Source organism: Manis pentadactyla, chromosome 7 (genome assembly GCF_030020395.1).
Source record: "Manis pentadactyla isolate mManPen7 chromosome 7, mManPen7.hap1, whole genome shotgun sequence".
Lineage (NCBI taxonomy): Eukaryota > Metazoa > Chordata > Mammalia > Pholidota > Manidae > Manis > Manis pentadactyla.
In genome coordinates, this window is record NC_080025.1 from 142,716,751 (window position 1) to 142,734,454 (window position 17,704).

General features: G+C 43.1%; 1 protein-coding gene across 10 annotated transcripts in view; it reads right to left on the reverse strand.

Moving 5' to 3' along the window:
- EZH2 (enhancer of zeste 2 polycomb repressive complex 2 subunit) overlaps positions 1-17,704 on the reverse strand; it is an 85,246-nt gene that overhangs the window by 56,654 nt on the left and 10,888 nt on the right. For 3 of the 10 annotated variants that reach the window (XM_036915386.2, XM_036915381.2, XM_036915379.2), the window contains exon 1: positions 2,438-2,597. The exons of 1 other annotated variant lie outside the window; for it this stretch is intronic. In XM_036915386.2, coding sequence (XP_036771281.2) covers positions 2,438-2,580 — 143 coding nt within the window. In that variant the 5' untranslated portion in view covers positions 2,581-2,597. Of the gene's footprint in view, positions 1-2,291; positions 2,406-2,437; positions 2,785-17,704 lie in introns of those variants that run through there. 6 more of the 10 variants (XM_057504866.1, XM_036915375.2, XM_036915377.2 and 3 more) reach the window with 6 other exon arrangements.

Here is a 17,704-nt window from a genome sequence, read left to right on the forward strand (position 1 = left end):
CTAGAAAAACCTTAGTGTGACCTGGGCACAAAAAAAATTTGTCTAAAAATTTTAAATGGCCAACACAAAGACAAAGCTGGTATAAAAACATTACAACTTTTTGTTTTGCCTAGCTATACTAAATCAACAAGTGTTTTTAATCACTACTGCTTTGACTAAATATATTCTCAATTCAACTAGAAAAAACTTAAAACAAATTTTTAAGTCAATTCATCAAAAGACTTTTAGAAATGTATCATGTCAAGTACAAAGGTAGCTGATTATCAAATACAGAATATACATGAGAAAATTACAATTTACCTTAAAAGATCTAAATTTCCGCCAAAATCTGTGTATATAACTCCTAACAATGGGCAAGATTACCTGGACTTTTTATTTTTTAATATATAATTACCAGCAACTAATATAAATATTAACATTAATCTCAACACTTAGGACAGCACCTGGAATGTCTGTTCAATAGTGTCTAACACTACAAAATATGTATAATAGACTTTCACACTGCATTTCTTTGTCTCCATTTATATGAAACTAAGATAGTAAGTGCACATTAGATCTTCATCGGATAAAACAATACAAATTACAAGAGTGCCCATATGTTTCTAAATTCCTTTTCTTTGAATATATTCACTTTCCACAAAAACTAGAATTTAAGATGTAATTTTCCTAAATGTTTCCAAGACTTTAAATGTTACATTTCCTAATACACCTCCAAAAAGAGACAATAGGATTCTTTATGTCTAGGACTGTAATCCAATCCACTCCTAACTTTAGACACCTCGAAAAGCCAATTAAACTACATCTTAAACCCTTTTGTTTTTTTGCAAATAAAATTATCAATAAACTAGTTAAGATTATGCACTTATTCTGTATTTTATTCGTAAGTATGAAATAGTTGCTAATAATACTCGTGAATGAAGAATGGAAAATGAACTCCAAAACTCTTAGAACGTTACATTCAACTGCACCAGCATTGGAGATTTTTAAAGATTTTTTAAAATGTTGTTTAACTTTAAAACGCTATAGTATTAAAACTGAAGAACTTTGAAACCTAGAAAGTAAACGTTGTAGTAAAACACTTAAAAACACCAAAGACCGATTTTCATTTCCAAATTTAAACTTTACAGATCCTGTGTGATAAACAAAGGAAATTTAGCTTAACTGCACAGCATACACTCACTCTCTTAGGCAACAAACATTTCCACAACCAATCTTTTCTGACTCACCAAAGCTATTGTTCACGCAAAACATGATCAATTAATAAGAAATAGCCAGCCCTGTCATCTAAACACAATTTGTCACAAGCATTTTATTTTGATCAACTATTTCTACCATCTCATTCTCATTCAACCCCTAGGGATTTGGGGAATAATCGCTGACTAAATGACAGTTGATTTCGTTAGCACCTGTCGCCATTCTCAGATGTATCACATAAATTGGCCAAAACAGCTTGTAATTTTTTTTTAAGATTATGATTCTTCAAAAAGTGGGAATTCACTAGGCGTGGGCTCACCAAGTTTTCCAAACCCGTGCTTCTCGATTCCTCCCATTTTCAAAAAGTGACCCTGTGGCACACTTTTTGGTGGTTGGAGGAGGGAGCACAATGACGCGGGAACTCGGGGGAAAGCCCTCCAAAAGAACAAAACCGAGAAGGGGACACAGCACGACCTTCCCTCAAACTTAACGGGAATCCAGCGAGAAGCAGCGGCGGCCCGGGACCGCCGCTCCGAGGGGCTGAGCCCGGGGACCGGGGCTGCTCCGGGGAAACGTCAGGCGCGCGGCGGCTCCGAACCCGGTCCCCGCGCGCCGTCCCGGCCGCCGCGGCCCCGGCCGAACCTGTGCGCGCGCGGGGAGGGGGCGTGGGCCAAGCCCGCCCACCCGCGCCCGCGGCCGGACTCCCCACGCCCCACGCCCGCCCGCTGTCAGGCCCCAGTGTCACTGCCCCTTCCCCGCGCCGAGCCGCCGAGACACAGTCTGCCCTTTGTCTGAGTGCGCACTCGGCGGCGAGGTCCCACCAAGTTGTGTGCCCCGTCCCACCCGGGCGCGCCCGCCGCCGCGCTCCACACAAAGGAGACTTGGGCTGGGGCGGCCAGCCCGCCCCGGGCACCCGGGCGCCCCCAGCCCGGCCCCGCCGCCTGCAGAGGGCCGGGCGCGCGAGAGAACCCCCTCCGTTCGACCCCGCGGGAGCCCGCCCTGCTCCCGCTCGGGTCCCCGGGGTCCGGCGCTGCCCGCTCGCGAGGTCGCGCGACCAGCCCGGACCCACGGCCCCCTTCCGAGGGGTCTCCTCTCACCCCGCCTGCAAAAGCGACGCCCCGGGAGAGCCCGCTCCGGGAGACACCCGGAGGGGCACACGACGGCGGGGATGTCCCGGCGCCGCCGCCACCCCTCGCCGTGCTCCCGAGCCCCGCCGGCCGGGCGGCCGCCAGCGGCGCGTTACCTGCGCCCCGCGCCCCAGCCCGCGCTGCTCCCGCGCGCCGCCGCCGCCGCCGCCGCCGCCGCCGGGGCTCCACCGCCTTCTGCGTCCCAGTGGGTGTCGGACGCTCCCGGACCGAGCGCCAAACCCGGCAGCCCAATCGCCATCGCTTTTATTTGGCCCCCCCGGTCCAACCAAGCGCCGCCCCGATTGGCGGGCCGCGAGGCGGGCTCCCGTCCAATCACAGGGCCCGCCGGGCTCGGGGGCGCGGAGTCGGCCCCACGCAGAGGCGCCCGCGGGACTCGGCCGGGCCGGGCGGGTGGCGCGTGCGCGCGGTCGCAGGCGGGCCCCGGGAACGCGGCGCCGAGTGGAAACGCCGCGGAGTCTCTTTGTTCTTTAGCGGGGCGCACGGCGCCTCTCTGGAAAGCGGCGGGCAGGCGGGCGGGGCGCGGACGAGGGGCCTCCGGAGCCGGGCTGCCGGTGGGAGGCATGTTGGGTGGGGCGGCGGGACCCGGCCGGAGGGCGGGACGGCGCGCTCGCGGCGCTTGGCGGGAACCGCCGCCTCGGAGTTCCCGGGCCCGCGGGGCGGGGCGGGGCCGAAAGCCAAGTTTGAACCAGTTCAAAACTCGGGGGTGGTAACGGTTTCAACTGCGCGCTCTTTTCTCCGCGCGCGGAGCCGAGGCCCGGGTTGGCCGGCCCGCGCGGGAGGCTCCGTGGCTGCCGGCGGGACGCGTTCCGGGGCCCCGGCTCCAGTCTGGCCGGTGTCGGCCGGAGAGCCGCGAGCCTCCGCGCTCCGGAGCAGCCGGCGCGCGGTCCCCGAGCCCGCGAGCACCCTGCCCGCTACTTTGCCGCTGCCCGTTGGCCGCCTGGCAGGCTCCGATCCCGCTGGACTTTGGCCGGCCGAGACCTCAGTGCCCATCGCCTTAGAAACCCGGGCAAGAGCGACGTTACAGTTATTTAAGATTACGTTTCAAAGCGTGTTGCCCAGACCCTCTCAGTGTTTGCGGTTCCAAGCACGTGTCACTGCTAAAAATCATTTATCAAGGATGATAACGCCTCTGGAAAATATTTGGATGATTGCAACATTTTTCAGCTATTAAAAAACGATCTTGAAATAAACCTGTCAACTCAGAGGAATTAGGAATATCCTGCTAGGATACATACAGTCTACCCATTTGCTTTATTTGTCAACGAAGTTAAAGTTATTCCAAATTTGTTTTTAATAAATTATAGGGCAGAAGTAACCACTCTTCCAGGTAAACCGGGATTCCGTATTGAGAGTTGCGACGAGAAAAATGGTCAACTACGAACTGTTGGGTTAAAAAGCCTAAAGACGTTGTGTTTGTTAAGTTCTTAATTACATTTTTAAATGAGTAGGATTTTTAATGACTTGGCTTAATCCGTGATTTTCCCTTTTCCTAAATCACAATCCCATCCCTCACATGTGTTCTGAACTAAATGTTGGAAGTATATGTGGAGGGAAGCCAAAAGATACGGAAAAAAAACAATTATGCCCAAATAAAAGCATAATTATGAATAAATGATAGTGCGAAAGTAGCTTATGCACCTGAGACTATACAATAATATGACGATCCCACCTCTCATACACCTGTGTCACCAAGACGTTCGTATTCCAAGGAGAGTCTGCCTTCTAGACGAGTAACTTGTGTTGCTTTTTTAACCAGCAATTTGAATCTCAGAAATTAACTACTTACCCTTAAGTTGCTTTTCAAAGTACTGATTTTACCTGTCCTTTACATTAAATGTTTTTAAAATGTGAACATTTCTTAAGGAAAAACAAATGACGTTAGAAATTATCAGAAAACAAATCAAGGCAATATGTAAGCATCCAGCATTTTGTGAAACACCATAAGAATTGTTAAGGCACTTAGAATCAAGGAATGATGTTGGATCAAGATAGTCTCCAGAAATCAATCTCAGAAAAGAAAGTTTTAGCTGGACCCTGAAGAAAGCCTAAGATCTACATTGATGGGGGAGTGATGGATGCTTGAGACAGGATTGAACATCGGCTCTGAGCAACTGTGTGGAATATAACTAAAGCTGAACACTTCAACTGAGAGAGTATAAGAGTGGATTAGAGGGCTAAGTGGGACTGTATTAAATATAATAGTTATAATATTAAAACAATATGAAGGCTGACCTAGAGCAGGAAGTAGGGATGCCATTGGGTCACAATATTATATATTAATTCAATAATGGTGTTACCAATGAAGCAAAATATTTTAGGTTACAGTGATGGCAGAAAGGGATAATTTGAAAACATTGCAAAAGGATTTCATTATATATGGAGGGCATACGATGTCTTGCAACTCTATTTTGTATATTGACAAATACAGAAAAGAGGGAGTATTTCATTTTCAATACTAAGAAAAATTATCTGAAGATTTCCAACCAAGGAAAGCAAAAAAAGGTGTGTTTGTGTAAATGCCAGTTACTCAAGGGGCCTGGATGAAGCAGAAAGCCAAGCTGAACAGAGGTGGGAGTCACCAAGCTTTTACATTTCTGTAAAATGCTCAGTTTAGTTACACTACTACTGGTGGGTCATTCTGTCCTCTGTTAAAGTCACTATTACTGGGTAAAACCAAATGGAAGTTATTCTCCCCTAGTTCTATTGTACATCCAGGGTCTACCTCTGCTTGCACACAGTATGTCCTAATGGATTTCCTGGGGGAACAGGAGGAGGCCAAGGGCAAAGTTAGGGCTGTTAGCATCACAGAATTTCCCTTTCAGCCCCCTGAATGGGATTTGCTTCTTACATACTCATTTCGTCACTCAGTATTCAACAAGTATTTATGGAGTCCCACTGTGTGAAAGACTTGTTCCAGGGGTAGGATCACAATGTGAGCAAAACAAAAACCCCTGCCTTGGTGGACCTGACAGTCCAATAGAAGTAAACAAAAAACAAATTGCACAACATATGAGGTAGTGGTAAATAAAACGGAGAAAAACAGCAAGGGAGGAGGGAAGTGTTGAGTACATATGCTGCAATTTTTAAATAGCTTGGTCAGGAAGGCCTCACTGAGAATGTGGCCTTTGAAGAAAAACCTAAAGGAGGTGAAGGGTCGCTTACTGAGAGAAGTGGTCCAGGCAGAGGGAATGCCAGCGCTGGGCCCTGTGGGAGTCTGCCTGGTGCACTGTGGGAACCCAAAGGGGAACCAGAGGGAGATAAGGCCAAAGAGGTGAGGGGTGCAGGAAGATCTTTGTGGGCCATTGTTAGGACCTTACTTTATATTTTAAGTGAGAGGATTTTGAGCAGAAATATGATCTGATCATTTAAACAAGATCATTGTAGCGGCTGCGTTGAGAGTAGCACTTTGTAAAGCAGAGCAGGGGCCAGAGAGGGCAGTTAAGTGTCTATTGCAACCATCCAGGCAAGTCAGGGCTGTGGCTGGGAACCCCAGTAGCAACAGCGCAGCTGGTGGGAAGTTGTAGAATTTGGGATGTATTTTGAAGGAATAGACCATACATGGCTAACAAACTGGATGTATGATGCAAAAAGGAGGCTGACAAGACCACCCAAGGTACTCCAACCTGAACAAGCTGTGGAGATGAGCGCTCAATGCAGACAGAAGGAGCCACCAGTGGAAGTGGGCAGGTGAGGTGTCCGGGGAGCCAAGCAAAGACAGGTTCCCAGGAGGAGGAGGTGATCATCGCCTAGCATGCTAACAGGGTGAGTGGGGTGTCTGAGCCTTCACCCTGGGATTTAGCAACAGGCAGGTCACTGGTAACCTTGAGAAGGCAGTTTCAGTGGACTGGTTGGAGAGGATTCCATAGCGAGTGAGGGGAGAAGCCTGGAGATACCCATGAAGACTCTGCTAACCAGGAGAGAAGACGGCTGGAAGAGCAGGTGGGATCGAGAGAGAGATACTAAGATCTCTAAGAGAAATAACATACCACATTTGTATTCTGACAAAAGACCCAATGGAAATGGGAAAATTGATGATTCAGGAAAGAAAGAATGTAGATGGAGCAACAGCCTTGAGCGTTGTTAGAAGAGCTGGGCTCCAGACCTTGAACAGCTGAAAGGAGACGGGTCCTGGAGCCTGAGTGGAGGATTTGGCCTTTGCTGGGGAGCGTGGAAGGGGGAAAGGTAGAGTATATGGACACAGATGCAGGTACATGGGTAGATTTGGTAGAAGTTTACATGTGATTGCAGCAAATACCCATCGCTAATTAAATGACTGGGAATAAGTAGTGTCTGAGTGAGTATGCAGTTTGTGAAAAAATATTTAGACCATTATACTGTTGCATTGCATTTATATCAACTCTCCCTTCTTGGTCTCAAAATAATTTTTCTGTCCTAGCAGAGATCATTTGGGTTTTAGGCATATAGAGTACAGAACAAAAGTGAAAAATGTGGAAGTTTTTGGAGGACGAATGAAGAAATGAAGAGCCATAGGATATAAAATTTGGGCAAGAGATTTGAGCGTGTCAATAGAGGAGTATGAACTGAAGGCCTGACAGGAGATGACCTCTTCTAGAGAACAAGAATGCCATTAGACAGCAGACAGGAAAACATTCTGGGTTGGGGCCAGGAAATATGTGGCATGTAGAGAAATCTTAATTTAAAAATTGTAGCATTATTTGGTTGTGACTGAAATTAGCCTGATCCCTTTAAGAATGAGGTTGAAATAGTCACCTCTAGAAAGCAAAAGGAGATGTGGAAGGCAGCCTCTAAAATGCTCCCAATTATTACTGCTGCCTGATAGTCACTCCCCTGTGGAATTCTCTCCCCTTGAGTGTGGGCTGGACCTAGTGATCCCTTCTAACTAATAAAATACAGCCACACAAGTAAGGGGATGTTACTGCCGAAATCAGCCCCACCTCTTTCTGTCTCTGTTCCCCCCACCCCACCCCCGGCCCCCATCTCTTGCTCTGAATGAAACAAGCTGTCAGTGAGTTTTCTTTCTTTCACTTCCACCACCCTAAATTCCAGGCTTATTGTACTATTTGCTTTCCTATACACAAATGCAGCAACATTGATCAAGATGCTACTGTAAAACTTTTTTAAAAGAGAAATTTGATCAAGTCAAATGAATAGATTAAGAAACAGATTTAAACAATTAAGGCAATCTCGAAATTACCTGGGAGTTTTAAAGGAATTCAAGAATGAAACAGAGGACTGCTCGGCCGAAATGGTCATGAACGACCATGAAGCAGGATATCATCTTACAAATGTGACATTTGTCCTGCTAAGGACACAAGGACTGGGAGAGCTGAGGCCTGATGTATCTCACCATCACCCTGGACTATAACAAGAGAGAGGATCAACAGAGCTTAGAAACTATTGTATGAAGAAAACATGGTTTTAATAAGGGATAAACACTGAAAAAGGAAACAAAAGTGATTACATGAGTGTATACATGGATACTTCAAAATAAGCTTCAAAGTATGAGAAGTAATTAATGATGTTAGCAAGATAACTGGATACAGGCTAGTTTATAAAAATCAATTCTATATTCCGGCAATAAACAAAAAGAGGAAATTAAACTTTAAAGTGAAACCACTTACCTTTCGAAAAACATCAAATACCTAGTAATAAATCTGATGAAAAACATGCAAGACTATATACTGTGTATTACAAAATCATATTGAAAAAAGCTAAAGAAGACCTAAGTAAATGGAATGTCATTTTTATGATTTAGAAGATGCATAGATGGAACACAATGCCAATCAAAATCCTAACAGGGTTTATGGGTACATGTGTGCATGCATAAGTGTGTAAACTGGTAAGTGGATTCTAAAATACACATGAAATACAAAAGGCCAGGAAGAGCCAAGATAATCTTGAAGAAAAAGAACAAAGCTGGGAGACTTTGCTACCAGTACAGACACCTTGCTTTTTAAAGCTAATTAACACAATGATATTGGTACAAAGCTGGACAAATAGACCAATGGGAAACAAAAAAGAGAGTCCAGAAACAGACCCGCACCTATATGCTTACCTGACTTACAGCAGAGATGACGTGACAGTGCAACTGAGAAAGGACTGTCTTTTGGGGTTTTTTTAAATGGGTGAATTTTATTAATTTGTAACTTACACCCCAAAACAGTATACCTTTAAAAACTACATATAATTTAAGGATACCCACTAAAATTATAAAAATAGGGTATTTAACACCAACCACTGTAGGAAAGTGGGGGTTAGGATGTGGTTTTCAACTCCACGGAGTCACCCACATTGAGACAGATGCCTGTGGAGCCCCACCAGTTCCAGCGCCAGCTGCTGGGTCTTCGCAGCCCAAGTGCGAGATGAACGAGCCATGTGGCCCGGTGACCACGGCGCCCGGCCTTCAAGCCCGGCAGCTGCACCGAGGGCAGCAGATCCGCTGGTCTGACTTCCTCTTCCTTTTCACTAGTTTCAGAAGCACAGCAGTTCCATGCCTGCGTGAGACTGCCCTTACAGAGCCCCTCATTTCTATGCCCATGGCTTCTAGTCCCTCATTTCTATACCCATGGCTTCTAGTCCCTCGTTTCTATACCCATGGCTTCTAGTCCCTCGTTTCTATACACATGGCTTCTAGCCCCTCATTTCTACACACATGGCTTCTGGTGAAACTATATTAAGACCTAAACTCACTTGGTACATCAGGGGGAACCTGCTAAATTAAGACAATCTTTTTTTTCTCTATCAACAGGGGCAATCTTTTCAATAATTCGTACTAGATATCTTTCTGGAAGAGAAATTCTGGGCTCTATCTCACACCAGATAGATTACTGATCTGAATGTGAAATGAAACAGAGAAACATCTTTACAATCTTGAAATAGGCAAAAAGTGCTTAAACAGGACACAAAAAGTATTTACCATCAGAGAAAAAAGGATATATTGAATTATGTTAAAATTTGATGAACTTCTGTTCATCAAAAGGCACCATTAAAATACTGGAAAGGCCAACCAAAAAATAGAGGAAATCCACAATACTCATATCTGACAACATGCTTGTCATCAGATTGTATAATTGCTACTCCAGAGCAACTTGAAATAGAAGCCAAAGTATTAGGAAATGCCCCCAACAAAAGAAAACCTTGAACTGACACCCTAAAAGAGTAGATATACAAATGACAAAAAAAATATAAAAAGCTGCTCGATTTCACTAGTTATCAGAGAAATGCAAATAAAACCATAATGTAATACTACTACAGAATGCAATACCACCTACCAGAATGACTTAAACAAGAAACACACAAGATAACAAGTGTTGGCAAAGAAGTGAAACAACGAAAATTCCTATACTAATAGGAGCATTCCAACAGGAGTGTTGGTTTGCAAACTGGCCTCCATACGTGGAGGGTAAGAGACCAAACAGGCAGACAACCCCATATAGCTAGGGGGCAGGTTTATGAGCCAAGGTACTTACATCCAAGGCTTGTCTTGGCTGGTCACCAGACGAGCAGACCTCCACACCTGCCCCCAAGAACCTTTAAAGTTTACAGAGAGGCCTCAACTGGGATCAGCCTCATATTAGGCAGCGCCGTCAGCAACACCTTATTCTCTCAAGGCTGCGTCCTTGGAACAGCTGCCGCTGCAGGAATGGTGGGTGGAACATATGTTCCAAGGACAGGAGAGGGAGTGGGAAACCTCCCATTGCCTGGGATCCACTTAGGATCGATCAGTAGTCATGTCCTTTCGATGAACTTCTCCAACATGAATGTAAGTTGGTACAACCACTCCGTAAATTGAGAAGAGATAGTGTCTACTAAACTTGAGCAAATACTGAATACTCTAACCAAACAATTCCAGGTCTAGATCTAGCAGATATTCTGTATGTATACTTACCAAAGAATGTAAATAATGTTCCTAATAGCCACAGACTGGAAACTATCCAAATGCCCATCAACAGTAGAATAAATGAATTGTGGTAAAGTTGCGTAATGGAATATCTTACAACAATGCAAATGAGCAGTCTACAGCTACATACAACAATACGAATGAATCTGATAAACATAACATTGAGTGAAAGAAGTCAGACAATAAAGAATGCATGTCACATGATTTTGTGTATTTAAAGTGCCTTAGCAAGCAAAACCTATCCATGACGTTAGAAGTCAGAACAGTTAGTTATCCTTAGTGTGGGGAGTGGCTAGGGAGAGCAGGAGGACAATGTCTGGGGGCTGATATGGCGTTCTGTCCTTCCATTTGACTGCTGGATAAACAGGTGCACTCCCTTTGTTGAAAACTTAAAATTTAAGCCATTTCTAGTTGTATGTTATACTTCAATAGTAGGCTAAAATAAAGATGAAGGAGAAGAGAAAGAACCAGCAAAGGAGACTGAAGAACCAGGGAGAACAGTTTGGAAGGAGGAAAAGCCAAGTGTGATATCCTGAAAGCCACATGAAAACAGTTTATTAAGAAGGAAGAGATATATCAAGAGTATACAAAGAACTCTTAATAGCTCAACAATAAACAAATATCCCATTAAGAATGGGTAAAGGATTTGAATAGACATTTCTCCATAGAAGGTATGTGAATGGCTAAAAAACACATGAAAAGATGCTTATCATCACTAGTCACTAAGGAAATGCAAACAAAAACCACAACAGGATCCACTAGGATGCCTGTAACCAGAGATACAGACAGTAACATGTGTTAGCAAATATGTAGAAAAATTGGAACCCTAAGACATCACTGGTGAAGTGTCACCACTTTGGAAAACAGTCTGGCAGTTCTGCAAAATGTTAAACAGAGTTACCTGCACTCCTAGGAATAAGCCCAAGAGTAATGAAAACACCCATGCCAAACTTGTACATGAACATTCATAGCAGCAACAGTCATGATAACCAAAAAATGTAAACAGCTCAAATGTCCATCAAATGATGAATGAACAGGTAAAATGTGGAATATCCATTCAATAGAATATTATTCAGCAATAAATAGGAATGAAGTGTTACATCATGGATGAATCTCAAAAACATGGTAAGGAAAAGAAGCTACACACAAAGGCCACATATCATATGGTGCCATGTATAGGAAAAGGCTAGGATGTGCAAATGTAGAGAGACAAAGTAGATTAGCTGCCACCTGGGGCTGTTGGGAGGAAGGAGATGTGACCACTAAAACGTACAAGGCCTTTTAGGGGAAGATGAAAACGTTCTATCATCAGACTATGGTGACAGTTGGACGACTCTGTAAATGTGCGAAAAACCAATGGGTTGTACAGTTTAAAAGTGTGAACTTGGTGGCATATAAATTATATATCAAAAGATATTTTTTAAAAAGAAGAAGGAACGATCACTCAGGAAAGCTTAGACATCCCTGCCACCAAAAGACCCTACTTCCAGATAAATGGTACTTGCTCATCAGGAAAGTTCAAAACCACTTATTTAGGGATAAAATAAATCCTTTGTGGATTAAAAAAAACCTCTGAGTCATCAGTCAAAGCATTAGGGAAGGTACTCCTGAAGTCAATGGCCTGACAAGAAAGTCTTAAGACCTGAAAGGCAGCAAGACCTTACTTGTCTAATCACTAAACTTAAAAATAAAGAGCTCTGAGGGGTCCGCAAAGGGAAGTACTACAAGGACTTTTGCTTATTGCACCTGTTAGGATTAAGAGAGGGAGGGAGGGAGATGGGGTTGGGAGGGAAAAAGAGTAAATTCTTCTGAATATAGGCATCGGAATAGTACCCTGCAGGCTGAAAACGCGTGGGGTGAGAAGTGGATCAGTATTCAAACTCTGAAAACACATGCAATCTGGATAAAATGGATCCCAGTTTTTTCACTGAATCCCAAGATGTTTCAGTTAAAATCACTGCTCGCATTCTTTGCAATGTATAATGACAACAACTCAGAATTAACTTCTTTTAGTATCTAACAAGCTCAAGGAGCTCATATCTAAAGTACGGTATAATTAGACAAAAGAGTTTAAAATGTCTGCGTAAATGTTTCAGTCTGAGCCATCCATGACCATTCATTCATTCATTCATTCATTCAAAAGACGTTTACTGAATGCTTGCTCTGGGCCGCGGGCTCCTGTACCAGATCAGGAATCCAGACAGAGGAGGGAAGGGAGGGACAACGGGGATCCTCATGCAAGGAAGGCAGGCGGAGAACGGGCGGGCCGTGGGCTCTGCAGGGAGGAGGACAGAGAGCGCTGCCACGGTGGGAAGGTGGCCAGGCCAGCGATCAGGCCAGCTGGACCTGCTCCCAAGAGCGGAGTGAACTGGCCGTCAGCAGCCCGCCCCCTGACTGGTGGGGCTGGGGGCGAGGGAGGGTCGGGGTGCTGGGAGGTTAATCCCCCCGGCTCCCGGAGTCGTCATTGCCCAGGACCTCAGAAGCAGCAGGTGTGACCAGGACCCTGAAATCAGTACCAGACGCAGTGAGGTTTCGGACAGGAAATCCTGGGTCTGGGGTGGATGAGCTCTAACTCCCTGGATAATAAATCTTTCAGGTAACAAGATCCTCAACCTGATCTCTTTCTTGCACCGTTCCAACACCAGGGTGATGCCCTCCTCACTCTCTTGTACGTCTTGGCGGGTTTGAGCCGTGAGGCTGTCTATGGCCCCTGGTGTCCTACCGCACCTGTGACAGGTGACGGGTGCGCACATGCCGGCTGGCACGCGAGCCTTCGCTGGCGCAGGATACCAGGCTGCACAGGCAAGGAAGGTGATTCCTCCGTTCTTTTGTAACTCTCGTTTTGTACTATTTCCATGACAATCCGTTGACCTACTGCTTTGCAATTCTCAGTGCTCTGGTGACTGTTGACGAAAGACTTATTCCCACCGTTAAAAGACATGTTCCGATTCAGTATTTTTTATATAAGAAACATATTTCCAGCTGCAGAAACTCATTCCTAACCTCAAGAGAAAATATTTTCCCACTGGTGAAATTTATCAAACCGGTGTATAATCTTTTGGGAAGTAAGGCAGTAGTGGGGATAAAACGTCAGATGGAACTGTATGTTTTAGAAAAACAGCCCTTTAAACGGAGGGCAATACATCAACGATGGAGATGATGATTTTGCTGTGTTGTCGCACCCATCTTACCTGTGAAATTTTTGCAAAAAAAAATCACTGATCATAGAACATTACACTGAAAATTTACCTTGTATGTTACTTCCTGAATACTTTCATACCAAGACTGTCCAAAGGTAATCTTAAAGACTAATCAGTTGCTCAGTATTTCTCTCGTATAAATGCAAAAGAAACTAGTGTAACTGTCAATGCACATTGGCAGGAACTTCTCAGTGAAAAGACCTTCATTTTGTCCATAATTTAATTTTTTCCCATACCTCACAAGCCAATGCCCTTTTAAAGTAGGCAGGGTTTTAGCAGAAAATGGTGAGATTAGTCACTTTTTTCCCTAAGGTGTTAAATCACTTCTGCTTTCGAGCATAGTAATGATATGTGTTTTAGTAACATTTTAAAGGATCCACTCTCAGGTTTATGGCAGACAACATTTTTGTGTACCAAATGTCCAAACTGAGTATTTTAGACCAATTTGATTCTATCCAATGGTTAACTGGACAGAGACTTAAATCTCTCTCACTCTCATATTTTTTTCTCTAACATTTATATTTGAATACTAGCATTCTTATTTTTAATTAGCAGTCTTTATTTTTTTTCTAGATTATAAAAGAATTAAAAATTGCCCACAGCCCATGTTCCAAAGAGGACCACCTTTACCATTTTGGTGAATTTGTTTTCAGTCTTAAAAAGCAACTTTCCATCTCGTTTAAAAACATTTTTTCTCTTTGCAAAAAGGCATTCATACTCATTCAAGAGATCTGTCAAACAAACTTGTGTTTTCAAGACACGGTGTTAGTGAAATGCAAGGATCTGAGGAAACAAGACTCAGTCGTGTCAGGAGTAGAAAGAAACAAAATCTTTTAGGAAAATAGTTTGACAGTATCTGTTATTATTGAATGACAAGATGTGTCATTACTGAATATTATTCAATATATTGGATATGAACCCTCTGACCTAAAGACTGTTTCTAGGAATCTTTCTTACAGAGATTCTTGTTCAAGCACATAAAGATAAGGATAGTTATTTCTTTTGAAACGTTGTTTATAATAGACAAAAATTAGGAAACAGCTTAATAGCCATCATTAGGGATATAGTTAGATGAGTTATGACACAGCTATGTTATGTATTTTATGTATTATAAAAACCATGCAGCTATTAAAGTGAATGAAATTAAGTGAATAAAATTAATTCTTAACATTTTGAATAAAAAATGAGGCAAACCTATATGTATAGATATTTTAAAGTCTTCCAAGATGTAGTATAAAATGAAAAAGGCAAATTATAGAAAAGTATGTATATGATCTCATTTATGTAAATCAAGTGAACAATATGCACATATATACAAAAAAAAATGCATAGAAAGAGATAGGAAGGATGTGCACAAAACTGTCACCTCTGAAGCAAGAGCCCAGGGGAGGCAGTGTCACACGCAGCTCTGTGTCATGACAGCTGGCCTTGACTCTGCAATAAGAACACACTCATGGATTACCTCAAATTTTTAAAAAGAAAAACTGCACAGTACATTTTTTCATTAATTGTTAGAGACCATAATATCTTAAAACACCACTTCTTAGACTATAAAAGATATATTATTATAAAACATTTAGATAATGCAAGAAAAGTATAATTAAGAAAATAAAAATCACCAGATAGCCTCTTTTATTTCTTCTATTCATATATTCGTATATCTATACATATATATCATATGTATGTATGCCTATATATACAAACATTGTATCTATGTCAATAAATCTAGATACATATGTACATATAGATTCATATATATGTATCTATACCTAGATACATATATATCTATATTAATTGAGATTATATTGTATATATATTTTATATTCTGATATTTTATTTAGTATTTTGTCATGACAAGTCTTGTGATTAGAGTTTGGAAACATGATTTTTTAATTTATTAAATAATCCAGACATACCAAAAGCATAGAAACTCATATAATGATAACACCCATGGGCCTACCACCCAGCTGAGGGTATAAACATTGTAAATTAATAAACTCCTTTTGCATGATTCTCATACTCATTTCCCTCTTCTCTCTCCAGAAATAATACCTCAATTTGAATATGGCATTTGTTATTTCCATGCAGGTTTTAGACATTTTATATATAATGTTTGTATGGAACAATATGTAGTATTGCTTTGCTAAAAACATGGCTTTTAAAACCTGAATAATATTCTACATTATAGATATGCTATAATTGTTTGATTTCTCCTCTGTTCTTGGGCATTTTAGAACAAATAGAATTTTACATTTCCTTCTTAGGTAAAGGTAAAATACATTGCTACAAAAAGGTATAGTCTCCTTGGTGGAATTACTCTATTATGTTCACAAACTCCAGAGCCAACCCCACATTTCTCACGTCTTCTTTACTTGGCTCTGTTTGCAGAGAACTTTGCAAATAAGCAAAGCCTCTCTGAAAGGCGCACTGTGAGCATGGAGGGCGAAGAAGCCCTGGGGTTATAGTCGAGTTTGGCCCAGTTCTGGTTCCAGTCTCCTGCCTCTCTTCCTGTTACTCCACCAATCTCACAACCTGCCTGCTGAAAGCTGACAGAGCAGACTGTCCCCTTACACTGGGTTGGCAAATTGGGGTCACTGGTTTCTCTTTCCAAATCTCACTCTTTCTCCTTCATAATGTGATAATTCTACACCTTTGCTCTAATCTAATAATAATTTCCTTTTCTCTCTCAGCTTAAGGTTCTCCAAGTAAATCAGACATCTGTCGGCTGACTTGACATTTCGTCAAAATGACAGTCACTTCTTGGAAGCCACCACTACGTATATCAATCACCAGGAAGTATGACAAAATGACAATAGAATCTTTGAATAAATATGCCAGATCTTTCCCAGTCAGCGGTCTATTTTAGGAAGGAAGAACTTAGTCCAGTCATTGCTCAGAATCTCTTTGAAAACCTTCCTTTGAAATTGCTTTGAGGAACTGAACCTCCTACATGGTGACATATCTTTTCCTTTGGGTAGCAGATTCTATTCACAAAAGCACCTAACAGGAGTCTGGAGCCAGAGCTGGGGTGATGGGGCTGAGTACCAGCACCGGGCACCAATGGGAGCAGCCAGGCCTGCTGTTGGGAGGGCACCAGCACAGCCACATGGGTTGTCTGTAATCAGGGGCATCCCAATTGGCCAGTCCTGGGCCATCTGCTATCAAAATAATTTTAATCTCACCCCTCCTAGGGGGTTTGATTCACCCCCCCGCCATTTCCATCAGCCAGGCCCAAAGTACCCCCAGAATGATAGCACTCTCTTAAGCAAAAAACACATGCTAGTTGAAGGAGTAACTGTTGGCTTGTGGGTCACATGCAAGCAGTCTTGGGCTTAAGGGGTGTGCTTTCCTGTTTCCAGTTCATACCAAATGTATTTTTCTTAAAAATACTCCTTTCTAAGGAATTAATTTGCATATTCTAAAACAAATGAAATATCTTAAAACTTAACTCAGCATTTAAAAGTCCAGGGTTTGTTTTGTTCGGCTCCATGAGCACAAGATGAGATTGAAAGTGAAAGAGTTAAATTCAAATCCCGAAAGAGGCACCTTGTGGAATTGAACTCTGGGGAGTTTGTTCAAATGTTGCTCCCTGGGCTCAGCTAACACCAGGTTTCAGAAAAGCATTTAGAACACAATGCAGAGCTAAGGAGAAGAAAAACAAAAAAAAAGCCTTGGGGGCAGAGGGGGGACATGAAGAAAAATGAAAGGGAAAGTGGCAGTGGGGACACAAAGAGCCACCTGCCACCCACTCCTCAGCGGCCCCAGGGCTGGGACTTCAAGCACGACTTCAGGCTGCTAGCCCACCATGGGCATGGCTGGCCCAGGCCTCCCCTGGGCGAGAAGCCAACAAAAGCCTGTGAATTGATGGCTCCTGTAAATGAGAGAGCTCAGAGTGTTCACAAATTCACATTTGTTTTGTAAAATGTATTTTTCTGCTAACAATCAACCCAAATCATCAGGCCATAGATTCAAAAGCAATCTAGATAGACAATTTTCTATATTGCAACACACACACAGATGTAATATAGGTGCATAATTTATTCTACAGCAAGTGTATTTCATGGTATCCATTTAGCTGTAGCAACTGCATGTGCCGGACTGGGTTAGGACAATAGCACGACTGCGTCTTCGCTGCTACGGAGCCAGAGTGGTGTAAAACCTGCTAAGCATGTGAGTGCTGAGACCGACTCAGTTCAAAACCTGGCTCTGTTAGCTCTGACCTTCAGCAGGTTATTTACCCCAGGACTCAATTTCCTCACCTGTGAAGTGGGGATAATAAA